This window comes from Barbatula barbatula, assembly GCF_947034865.1.
Source record: "Barbatula barbatula genome assembly, chromosome: 23".
Lineage (NCBI taxonomy): Eukaryota > Metazoa > Chordata > Actinopteri > Cypriniformes > Nemacheilidae > Barbatula > Barbatula barbatula.
The window spans coordinates 17,904,952-17,916,520 of NC_136786.1; the positions used below are offsets into that span (position 1 = coordinate 17,904,952).

General features: G+C 39.2%; 2 protein-coding genes across 15 annotated transcripts; both read left to right on the forward strand.

Moving 5' to 3' along the window:
* The first annotated feature begins 31 nt into the window (after positions 1–31).
* Positions 32–3,766, forward strand: fam168b (family with sequence similarity 168 member B). Of its 13 annotated transcripts, none has more exons than XM_079447346.1 (7): positions 32–217; positions 1,042–1,130; positions 1,281–1,355; positions 1,583–1,725; positions 1,799–1,979; positions 2,150–2,273; positions 2,629–3,766. In XM_079447346.1, exons 2-6 carry the CDS (start codon positions 1,061–1,063, stop codon positions 2,257–2,259), a joined length of 579 nt encoding a protein of 192 aa, XP_079303472.1. In that variant the 5' UTR covers positions 32–217; positions 1,042–1,060; the 3' UTR covers positions 2,260–2,273; positions 2,629–3,766. The 13 variants fall into 13 exon arrangements, with proteins under 13 accessions (XP_079303472.1, XP_079303471.1, XP_079303477.1 ...); XM_079447345.1 differs by having other exon boundaries at positions 61–217; positions 1,278–1,355; positions 2,150–2,277; positions 2,742–3,766; XM_079447351.1 differs by having other exon boundaries at positions 61–217; positions 1,278–1,355; positions 2,183–2,273.
* A 4,530-nt stretch (positions 3,767–8,296) lies between these two features.
* On the forward strand, positions 8,297–11,355 carry cremb (cAMP responsive element modulator b). 2 transcript variants are annotated; one of them, XM_079447800.1, is made up of 3 exons: positions 8,297–8,401; positions 9,944–10,094; positions 10,561–11,355. In XM_079447800.1, the coding sequence occupies exons 1-3, from the start codon at positions 8,371–8,373 to the stop codon at positions 10,703–10,705; spliced, it is 327 nt and encodes a 108-aa protein (XP_079303926.1). In that variant the 5' UTR covers positions 8,297–8,370; the 3' UTR covers positions 10,706–11,355. The 2 variants fall into 2 exon arrangements, with proteins under 2 accessions (XP_079303926.1, XP_079303925.1); XM_079447799.1 differs by having other exon boundaries at positions 8,301–8,401; positions 10,940–11,295.
* The last annotated feature ends 214 nt before the right edge of the window (positions 11,356–11,569 follow it).

The following is an 11,569-nucleotide window of genomic DNA, read 5'->3' on the forward strand; positions in this document are numbered from 1 at the left end:
TTTAAAATTAAAAAATCTCCCCCTGTCGCCCGAATTTTAAATGCACTTCCGCCTCTTGCCAGTGACGGAAGTGACGCACGGTTCTGCCGAGTCTCTCCGTGCGTAACGTCTTAGTCGAGCCGACGCAAGAGCGCGAGACATCATCAGACAACAGCGGTATTCCGAATTAATTCAGCCGATCTGAAGAGACGCAGTCATCACAAAATCACCAGAAAACGTACGTAATCCCTGTCACAGCGCGATCCACACCCGTCGCTTTAGCTGCCCGTCCTGGGAGGATTATTTGGGGGGAAGAAAGGAGACGGATGGAGGAGTGGGACATGCAGGGAATTGGGATAAAGTGGGGATGCAAGATGCTGCCGTTGGCCTGTAACAACGAGCCGCTGCGCTGCATCCTTCGCGCACGATGTCACGTTTATGAAAAATGTCGAGCATCAAAACGCGATCGGCTGCAATCGCCATGCTTAAAGTTCTCATTTATCCACGCGTGTAAAATATTAATCGGTGAGCCCGTGGAGTCGGTTTACAATCGAGGCTGATTGAAAAAACATGCTTATGTTTCACAGGAGGTCACGACATTGCATGCGTTTTTAAGACACGTAGTTTCGATGCATTGTGTCGTGTTTTGGAGCATCATCTATTCGTTTTGAATCTCATGTCTCGGATGCATTTAACCGACACGGACGGAAAAACATTCTTGTTCATAAACATTGTGTTTTTTGTGGTAGGGTGTTTAATAACACAATAAAATGACCAATTGCATTGAATTATAAAACTAACGCAACAATGACCCGCTTTGTGTTCATAGACATTACAAATGATTGACAGGTGTAGTAGAGGGTGACCTGGGTTTGGAGATCTTCCCAATGTTAATATACATGTGCACATGACGGATAACATTTAACCATTATAGCTTTTTAAGAGTGGTGTAGCAGTTTCTACTTTATGGTCTTTCATTGGATGCATTATAAGATGTCCTTACTACAGAGAGAAGAGTCTGTGCTTTTCTGTAATGTGTTTTCTGCCTTCTCCCTCCCAAAGGCGCTGAAAGATCAACACTATGAACCCTGTTTATAGCCCTGCATCATCAGGGGTTCCTTATGCCAACTCTAAAGGAATGGGATACCCAGGTAACCGGAGAACTTTCATGCATTTGACAGGAAGCATTGACTCTTGCAGCCTCGCAATAAACGCCATTACATTCAAAACCCCATAATGTCAATGTTGTTGCTCATTGCTGTGATTTTTATTTTCTTCTTATTGAACGTCCGGCTCAGCAGCGGGGTTCCCAGTTGGTTACGCTCCAGCATACTCCCCCAGCATGTACCCTGGTGCTAACCCAGCCTTTCCAACAGGTACGGAAATAAAAAAGAATGATCCTTGAATGGTACTATATATATATATATGTATTAATGTTGGCCATCAGCCCTCTTCCCTAGAATAATCATTTCAAATATTGATTAGCATGTAGTATTAATATTTTGTGTATTTAATAAGCTAAACCGCACCACGTGACTTTTTTTTATTTTTGCAATTTGTGTCCATCATATAGCTAAAAACAATGACATTTCCCTCCCTACAGGTTATGCTCCTGGGACCCCTTTCAAAATGTCCTGCTCCCCCACAACTGGTGCTTTACCCCCTTATTCCTCCTCACCCAACCCCTACCATACGGCCGTCTACCCTGTGAGAAGTCCCTACCCCCAACAGAACCCCTATGCACAGGTAAGTTTGTCAAATGAAAATCTGTCTAATGTTTGCGTGCCACTGATGTAAACATTGGTTGTTTCTTCCACAGCAGCAAGGCACTTATTACACACAGCCCCTTTACGCCGCCCCACCCCATGTCATTCACCATACGACAGTGGTCCAGCCCAATGGCATGCCGGCAGCTATGTATGCCCCTTCCATTCCTCCTCCCCGTCCTAACGGAGTCGCCATGGGAATGATGGGAGGCACCACCATGGCGATGTCAGCTGGTGGGTCATATGGTTATGATTAAGTATTAAAAAAAAATTCTCTCGCATGCCATACCTCATGGACGTTCACAGAATTTCAGTGAACAATTGTTTTTAAAGTGCATTTGTGAAGATTTGAAAGCCAGGGGATTCATGCAAACGTGGGATGTGATTTGTGCGTTTCTTTATAGGAACGTTATTAACTACTCACTCTCCGACCGCAGTCGCACCCCACCCTTCAATGGCCACATACCGCCCCCCTACCACTCCCACCTACAGTTACGTGCCCCCTCAGTGGTGAACGCAACTGATGCCGTGAGTGCAAATCCACGTTTTTTCTGAAATTGGCCTTAAAAAGCATTTGGACAATATAGACAGAAATATCAATCATTTTTGCAGAATTAACTTCCACATCCGTTTCTAGGTGATTTTGATTAGGAATATGGTTAGGTTCGCATTTTATCTTCTGTTTTATGATTTATAGACTAAAAAACATTTTTTAAAAGAATTTTGCTTGAAAAGTGTTTTGTGACTTCTAAAGTACAATAAATGCCAATCGATTTGATATTTTAACGTGTAGCTCAACCGTCCAAATGCTTCGGGGCTCATTGTAAACGAACAGAAAATAATGAACGATCCTATCATGATGTAATGTCTCTATTGTCTTCAGGTCGAAAGATGGTAGATATGCATTCTCACTCTCCAGTATTTTTTACAATTGGAGCTGACACTGTTATCAGCCAGTTGCTCTTCCTTCCAAACGTAATGTGAATCTGACTCCAGCTGGCAGACGAAAAGGAACCGTTGGAACGGGAAAGAAAACCTTTCCAGTTCAGCTCCATTACTTCCCATTCGTCACTCATTCTATGACATATCTCGCGACAGAAAACCAGACAAGCTCATCATACTGATATTGTGTTGTGTGGACTGTCTTGCAGTTTTTAGCTAACGCTTTAATTGGTGAAACTGGAAGGGAGTTGGAATTAGATTTTATCTGAAAACCTATTGAATGCATGTATCTATTTAAAAGAAGAAAAACAAACAATCAGTATACAACAGCGCTAACTAATTCTACCAGCTATGCTGACAGATGCAGAAGCATAAGCAGTAATCTCCAGCAAATGGGGGACAACTGTATATTAAATGCAATGTCTTAATTGTTATTTCATACAATATATTAATAACGTTAGCATTTGAAAGAAACTTTTTTTCTTCTTGTATGTTTATTTTTCCTGGTTTTACAGTTCTGCAGTCACAGACGTGGTTCGACCTCGCTGGCAGACAGTGTTTGTTGCTGCTGGGGCTCTTAGGGTTTTTGCTTCCGACGACTGGTTTTATTTCATTGGTTTTATCATTCGACATGCTCTCGCTGCGGTTAATCGTTGCACTAATTGCCTGTGTGTGTACATAAATTGGTTGGTTGAGCTGTATTGGTGTTGAGAGCATGCTGTACTCATTTGTGTACCTCTGATAACATTTTAAAAGCCTGACCGAAAAATAGACATTGGAATCATTGCTAAACTGCGACGTTTTAAATGGTAAATTGTTAAAGTTGTTATTAAAAAAAAATCTATTAAGTTTATTTGATAACACTACCGTTAACCTTTGAGAAGGTGAATTTGAGTTTGTTATTATGAACCCAAAACTACATTGCTTGTTACCTTAAGATTACACCATAACTGACTGAATGTCATTGTCTTTTTACTTTATACATACAGGTATGTCACTTCGGTTAAAGAATGTTTTGTAATGTTTCATGTGTTTTGTTTTTTCAAGAAAGACCAAAAATAAATACAATTATAAGTTCTTGTTTTCTCTTTTTTTTCAGAATCAATCATTCAATCTGCAGTAAGAAAAATATACTGTTTATTATCAATAAAATATATTATTAACCATAGGATCATTCCTCACATTTAACCACATGTGTGGTTGTCAGGTTTTAAACCCAAAATAATTTACGTAAAAAATACGTAAAACTTCTACGTTGCGTAGCCGTGGTTTATTTCAGTCCCGTTAGCACAACAACGCGACATGGTAATTCTATTTTATTATATACAATTTCCATTCTCATTCTGACCACTAGATGTCGTAATTAATTCAGTTTATCGTGGCAACTTAAAGAAAACAAATAAACATGAAAATATAACTTTCAGCATCAGTGCACTTTATGCGTTTGCAATGCTTTTGACCAATCAGCAGAGGGCTCACTGCGCGCGAGGGACTTTCAAACGGATTGACGTCAAAGGTATAAAATGACCGTTAAAAATACATCCTCTCAACTTTCTGTTCGACTATTTTACTCAATGTTTTCTAAATTTGTTATTATAAAGGCGAACAAAGGAAAGTGCAACGTAAGTCAAGAACACACAATCCTTCTAGTCGTGCGTGCCTCACTTTTCCTCAAACACGGACGTCTTTAATCTTACATTCTGTGGATAGCGGTTCTTGCTTTTCATTAAAATGTCATATAAAGATTTATAAGAATGTTGTCAGAAATGTTTTATTCTTTCCCCTTCGTGTATTTCAGGATGGATTCAGGGAATGCATGTGCACAGGTAACGTCATGACAAAAATGCATCATTCCAAGGTGATGCTAACAAGTTTTTCTTAGCATTACACGACAGCATTCTATACAGTATGATGATCAACATTGAATGCACATCTAAAGATTAATGTCACTTTGTTTGTAGAAACTACTAGTTAACTACTGTCCATCTGTGACTAGGGATCAGCTCTCTGTTGGTCAGATGATCGAGTCTGACATGCAGGTTCAGTGCTGCCAACAAATTTTCAGGGGAAGTTGCTAAAGGCAGATCGATTTGTTGCTAAATGACGTTGTGACGTCATTACGTAATCGCAACACAAAACTACGCCATTATATGTAATACGTAGATATTATTGTTATATTTTATATATATATATATATATACATACACATACACACACACACACACACACACACACAGCATTTGTAAAAGTAATACAAACAACACTTATTCATGATAAGATTTTTTTCTTTTTAAATACAACATTGATATTGAACAGCTAAACACTTTTGAACAATTACAGTTTATGTAGGCTATTTTCTAATTTACCATTGAAACTACACATTAACTGAACAGTTAAAGCACTGTGATAGTTGATATACCTACCCTAAAACAACTTTTTTTATTTAATGATCTGTAAGACTGGGGCTTTATTAATGCTGTTCATTTATTCAAGTAATTTTTTGACATTTGGGTCTAAAGTGTTTTAATTCTACAATATACGCTGTAAAAAGGTAAAAACGTCTGAGTGCTGCCCTTTTCAGGTTGAACGGTGGCTACTGCAGTTGAATTTTCCTATTGGAAGTTGTGATGCCCTTACCAGCTCGCCACGCCCTTGCCGTTTCATGTGTTATTTGGAGTCACTTTCCAGAAGTTGCTAAAAGTTGCCAAATAAATAAAAAAACTGCTAAATCTGTTGCTAGGTGCTTTATGAAAAAAAAGTTGCTAAATCTAGCAACAAAATTGCTAAATTGGCAACACTGTGCAGGCTATGTCCCAATTCTCCCAAAGGAGCTTCGCTATAACTGAACATAGTGTTCTCATTCAAACACAACAGGCTGATTTTACGGGTGGGTGTTTTAGCACAGACAGCATGCTCTAAAATTGAGCGTTTCCCAAGACTACAGTAGCTGTCTCTGGGTGTATGAGTAGACGGCGTGGGTTCATGTTTGTGTGAACTGGTCACGTGGGTGGCAGGTGGTAAAACGCGTAGGAATGACCTTATGTGCTCGTGTGGAAAAACATATGTGAGATATAAACCTGGCAGATTATTGGATGAATTAAGCAACGAGAAATGAAAGTTCTGCCATTAATTACTCACCCTCAAGTACTTTAACATCTGTAAGACCTCCCCAATCGCAAATGAAGGTAGTTTTGGAAGCTTTCTGACTCCACCTTGGGCCCCGTTTACACGATGAAAAACGGAAAAGTTTTTCTTTTGCGTTTTTGAAAAGTTTCACGTACACATGACAACGTTATTATAACAATCCGCGTTTAAACAGATCGGCAAAAATGACTAAAACGCTGTATTACACATGCCACGCCAGTAGTTGGCGACATCACTTTGTAAAGTAAAAATATCAGAGTCCCTGATGATTGATTGACCGTTTATTGGAAGGCGGACTTCCGTCGCTAAAGAGACCATATAATGCAGAGCGCTTCATTTCTCCTCATTCATAGTGATGAGAAACGTGCGCACATATACAAACAAGATGGCAAAAAGTTTGGACATTCGAAAGTTTTCCTTCCATCTACTCGTCCTTAAAACCCTTCGTCGCCATGAATGAGTGTTAAGATTTTGCTGTAAATAAATAATTAGTCTCCGCTGGTGTTTATAGCACTGGTGTAGTAAATCTACATTTTGCTGGAGAAGCGTTAACAAACTATTGAGCAGTATAAAAAACCCATATAATCCGCCATTGTTATATTTGTTTCTTTTTCGTTGTGATGGGGTGTACACGCGCATACCACACCCCCACACCTAATACGTATGCGCACGATGTCGTTTTCTCATTCTTGCGTACTTCGGGGTTTACACAGAAATGAGAACGCCCTGGTTTTCAAAAACTTGAACTTTGAAACCCGTTTTCAAAAGTTTGCGTTATCAGTCCCCTAAAACGCTGTTTCTGTGTAAACAGACAGCCAAATCGCATAAATTGTTTTGCGTTTCACTTGAAAACGGTCTGGTGTAAACGGCCCCTTTAGATTACAACACAACCAATCTTCAAACCGCTGAAAGACATCGTAAAATTGTCCACGCGACTTCGGTGGTTCAGTATATGAATATAATGCGACGAGGATACTTTTTGTGCTTAAACAAACAAAACTAATGACTATATTGAAAAACTTCCTGATTTGAGTCGAGCGATGCTGACACCGGTTGCACTGTCATGTGGCTCGTGTGTTTGGTTGCATTTGCAATCTAAGGAAGAGTCAGAAAGCTTTCAAAACTATGCGTTTTTGGGGAAAATGGAGGTCATACAGATGTTAAACTACTTGAGGGTGAGTAATGGCAGAAGTTACCCTTTAATCACAAGTTGCTCTCAGTATGGACATGTGCCTGGCATTTGTGAAATAGAGAAAAAAGATTGTATTCAAACACAATACACAAGTCTACAATTGACCAAGTGATTTCACTCTTAGAACTTAATCATCAAATTAAATTCACCTTTCATTCTTGAATTTCAGGCATCATTGGTAGTATGTAAAGAGGAACAATGTGATGACCTCCTTGGATCTCCTTATAAAAGAAAGCTTCCCAGCAGATGCACCCCATCAAATCTGAAAGGCCTTCCGAACGATCAACAAATGTGTGATTCAGGATCAGGAGGCGGTCTCTATCAGAACAGTACAAGCTCCTACAGTGAGACTTCTAACTGTAATTATGTTTCAAATACAGCTGATTTCAAATCAAACGTTTTAAAATGTATAATGTGCACCGGCTTGTCCTGATGTGGCTTTGAATTTATGTTATTACTCTATTAAGATTCTGTCAACTGGAACGGAACCTTCCAAGTGATCCCTTCCCAGCAGACATACCAAACAATCACAATGACCAGCGGAGGAAACCTCTGTCCTGGCACTCCCATGATGCAATATGCTGTCCACTCCAGAGATGGCACTCAGACTTATATCATGCCTGACAATAAAGTAGTGGTCCAAGGTAATGTATTCCATTATACTTTAATTAGATATAACATGGTATAGGAAGAAGGATGATATCATTTATTTTGTGAAGGTTTGATTACAGGCAAAATTTATTTTATTTGAATGGAAAGGTTTTGCATCCAGCTTTTAAATAAATGCCAAATACATATATGTATTTTCACAAAACATGTACAGGATACATTCTACCTAAGATTTTATGCATTTAATGACATTTCAATCAATTAAGAGAATAACAAAGAGAATTGTTATCTTCTCTGAAAATTATAAATGTCTAATTAAGATTCCAGAAATGAAACATAATTAACAGGTTTTGTGAGCTTCACACGCATACTGTTGCTACAGCCTCTCCGAAACACAGACAGGAAAGATTTGCAATTGACATCAGCAGTTAAAAACAACCATGACATTGTGCTTAATGAATCTTACTCATGGTGAAATGAAAAAGAATTTATAATCTTGCACATACTGTATGAAGCTTTAAACTTAAAAAAATAACTCTCCAACTGTCTGGTTGATGTGAGAATGATGGGGGAGGAGAGAGGAGGACGGGGAGGGCTGTGTTACTGACATCAGGAGGCTAATGATGTCATAGTGATGTCAATAGCCCTGACAGTGACTACACATTTAGACTGTGGTTTGGGCAGCATTACATACTGACATTAGAGAGATACGCAGGGCAAGCTTTTAGCTCACTATACATGGCTGTGACTGGAGATGAGACAGAATCAGGTATGGCTGCTGTTGTTTGTTTGTCATGTAGTGTCCACTCTTAAATTATTTGAACTTGTTTTGAATATATGTATAGGTTGCCTTAGAGATATTATAGTGTGGTTGATATTGGTCGTATTTGCTGATGGATTTGGTTGGATCATTTCAGATTTGACAGATAACAAGTTGAGGCAAAATGTCAAATTTCAGATGTCAGACTTTTGTCTGAGACTTTTGTTTTGTTTGACTAACAGACATGATACAGAGAGCTTTAAATGAAAGCTCTGCTCAGTACGCAACAGGCTAAAAGTTTGAAAAATGTTTGTGAAATGTTCCTTCCTGTTCCTCTAGCTCTTGCTCGCTTTCTCTCTCTCTCTTGCTTTCTCTGTCTCTCTTGCTTTCTCTCTCTCTTGCTTTCTCTGTCTCTCTTGCTTTCTCTCTCTCTTGCTTTCTCTCTCTCTTGCTTTCTCTCTCTCTCTCTCTGAAATGCTTCAATGCTGCCCACTCACAGTGCAGCTGACGTCATCATGTTTCCTGGAATCGGACACCAGCAGGGAAATGTAAATGCTACACGGCAAATAAGATGTACATTGACGTCAGTTCAGAGTCATGCTGTGATTACAGGCAGCTCCGTTTGCAAGAGATGAATCATCTTGAAACGCTGCCGTCAAAGAAATCATCATAGACATGCAGAGAAATGTTTCAAGCACTTGCATATCTTTCAGTGCACTTGTATGATTTATGAATTATAATTATGATTATTTGATGATTGATTTAAGAGAGAAAGGATGAACGTTTCTTGTTTGTCCTCCATCGCTTTCATGAATTGTTGTCACGTGTTGTGTTGTACTGGGCATGAGGGACATCAGGAGTGTAATCCAGTTTATAACCTCACATGTTCATTATGTTCATAATAAACCCTTGAGATGTAGTCAGCTGTAACAACAGACCTACAGTGGAAATGAATTCAAAGCCTTAAGTCATTCATAGCCTTCATATATCTATATGGTGATATTTAATCACACTTCAATATGATCTCCAGATGTTGAAGTGATAGTTGAACCTAAAATCCTGTATACCTGACTCTTCTGTGGAACACTAAAGAGATATTTCCAGAACGCCTCAGTGGTCTAGTGTCTGTACAATAGAAGTCAACGAGCGCCAATGTTACTTGGTTACTTATTTTCTTCAGAATATCTTCCTTTGTGTTCTGCAGAAGAAAGAAAGGCATAAATGTCTGAAAGAGATTAAGAGTTAAAATTCTAAGCCACACTTAGGCCTTAATGTCATTAGTAACATGCTTGTTAAGCAGTATAATGGTGCAACGACCACAATGAGATTTCACATCACTTTCAGCTCCAAAGATATAGTAGTTTGCGGCAGGTAAACCTTTTCAAAACATGTTCATATTTAAAAATATTGTGCTCTGTTGAATTCTCCTGTCCGTACTATATCTAATATATAACATGTAAAAGCATAACGGCCATCAGAGCCAATAGCCACACTCCTTCTTTCATGTATTGTTTAAATATCACTGCTGACTGTGTTTGTGGGTTTTCGCAGCCCCCACTGGAGATGTGTCGGCGTATGAGATTTGTTCTCCTACCTCTGGCCCTTCACAGGAAATGGGCAGCTCACCTGGCTCTCTGCCCAGCCCTCAGCATCTGTCCATGGAGGCGTCACGCAAGAGGGAAGTCCGTCTGATTAAAAACAGGTACTTCCCAGTGAACCTGCCCACAGTCCTGCCGGACTTCTCACTGTATTCTGTGTCCTTAGAACAGAAATCATAACCATTCTTTTCTTGTTAACTTTTTTTGTTTCTACCTCACCCCTCTCCACTTATTGTTTTTGCATATATGCAGCTTGTCAGTCTTGGTGTAGGTCTTTTCATCAGGTTTTCGCACATGAAGCCTTACATGTTCCGCTTGCATCTGCATGCATTGATGTGCTTTCTATCTGTGATTAAGTCACTTTTAGTATCACAGCATCATGCTTGTTCCATCTTGAATGTAAATAAAAATATCTCTTCATTTATCCATTGGATGGAGCATGCGACTTGTGTGTCCGGTAGTTTACTTTTCTTATACGAGCTTGCTTTGATTGAGTCTCAAGCAGTTAGACATGTAAGCTAAATATAAGATTGATTCCTGCTTACAGAGTTTCTCTGTTGTCGCTTCCAGGGAAGCTGCCCGGGAATGCCGTCGGAAGAAGAAAGAATATGTCAAATGTCTCGAAAACCGAGTCGCTGTTCTTGAAAAACAAAACAAGACTCTCATTGAAGAACTCAAGGCACTGAAAGTCCTGTACAGTCACAAAACCGAATAGCACGATAGATTTAAGTTCACTCAGTAGAGGTTTTGTCGTGTACAGATTATTTGACACAAGGTGGCAAGCAAAGTTTTCACGCAATGTCAAGCCACCTTTCATAGCGGTCGAATATGGTGACAGCTGGTCGTGTCGTCTGTCATGTTGAAGATTGAGATGTGTGTTTGCTGGTGGCCCAAGAGCGCTCAAAACCAGTGAATGTGGTCTGTTGCTTGTGTGCTTGTGCTTTCACAGGGAGGCAGCCAAAGAATGCAGGCGCAGAAGGAAGCAGTATGTGCAGAACTTAGAGACTAGCCTCACCATGATGGAGAACCAAAACAAGAAGCTGACAAAAGAGCTGGAGTATCTCAAGAAAATGTACACTTTAAAACCTCATTCCTGCTAGTGGCACACCAGACTGCTGCTCTTACTGCCTGTAATCTGTTCCGTCGAGTGTGTTTTATATCTTCTGTAAAACATGAATTGTCTGTCTCAGCTTACTTTGGACGTTTTTTATATTGAAATTTGATGAGATATTTAATGACTTAGTTAACAAACGACATTAAGAGTTATTTAGTGGCATTTCAACATGATTTAAGTTATGCAGTCATTGTTCACACACAACCAACGTGTATATATAAAGAATAAATAAAATTGTTTTAAACTTGATTTAGAACTGATTACAATCTCTTTGTGTTTATGCTTGTCCAACAGGATACGTTTTAAGTCATGTTGTCCTTAAGAATCATTTAACCAAATGTCTCAGAATGATTAAACATCACAATGACTTTCTTTATAAATGAATACTTTTATACTATAACAGTTTCAATAGAGTATATTACCAGGTTTATCTATTAACTGAAGATATACTGTGCTTTTGTGTTT

What these genes read in the sequence shown, in the direction of transcription:
- fam168b (XM_079447345.1), top strand. Translation starts at nt 1,061, where the DNA reads ATGAACCCTGTTTATAGCCCTGCATCATCAGGGGTTCCTTATGCCAAC. An exon ending in AACAGAACCCCTATGCACAG is followed by an intron (nt 1,726 to 1,798) that starts GTAAGTTTGTCA and finishes TTTCTTCCACAG; the next exon opens with CAGCAAGGCACTTATTACAC. An exon ending in CACCATGGCGATGTCAGCTG is followed by an intron (nt 1,980 to 2,149) that starts GTGGGTCATATG and finishes GTTTCTTTATAG; the next exon opens with GAACGTTATTAACTACTCAC.
- cremb (XM_079447799.1), top strand. Translation starts at nt 8,371, where the DNA reads ATGGCTGTGACTGGAGATGAGACAGAATCAG. An exon ending in TGGAGATGAGACAGAATCAG is followed by an intron (nt 8,402 to 9,943) that starts GTATGGCTGCTG and finishes GGGTTTTCGCAG; the next exon opens with CCCCCACTGGAGATGTGTCG. An exon ending in GTCCGTCTGATTAAAAACAG is followed by an intron (nt 10,095 to 10,939) that starts GTACTTCCCAGT and finishes GTGCTTTCACAG; the next exon opens with GGAGGCAGCCAAAGAATGCA.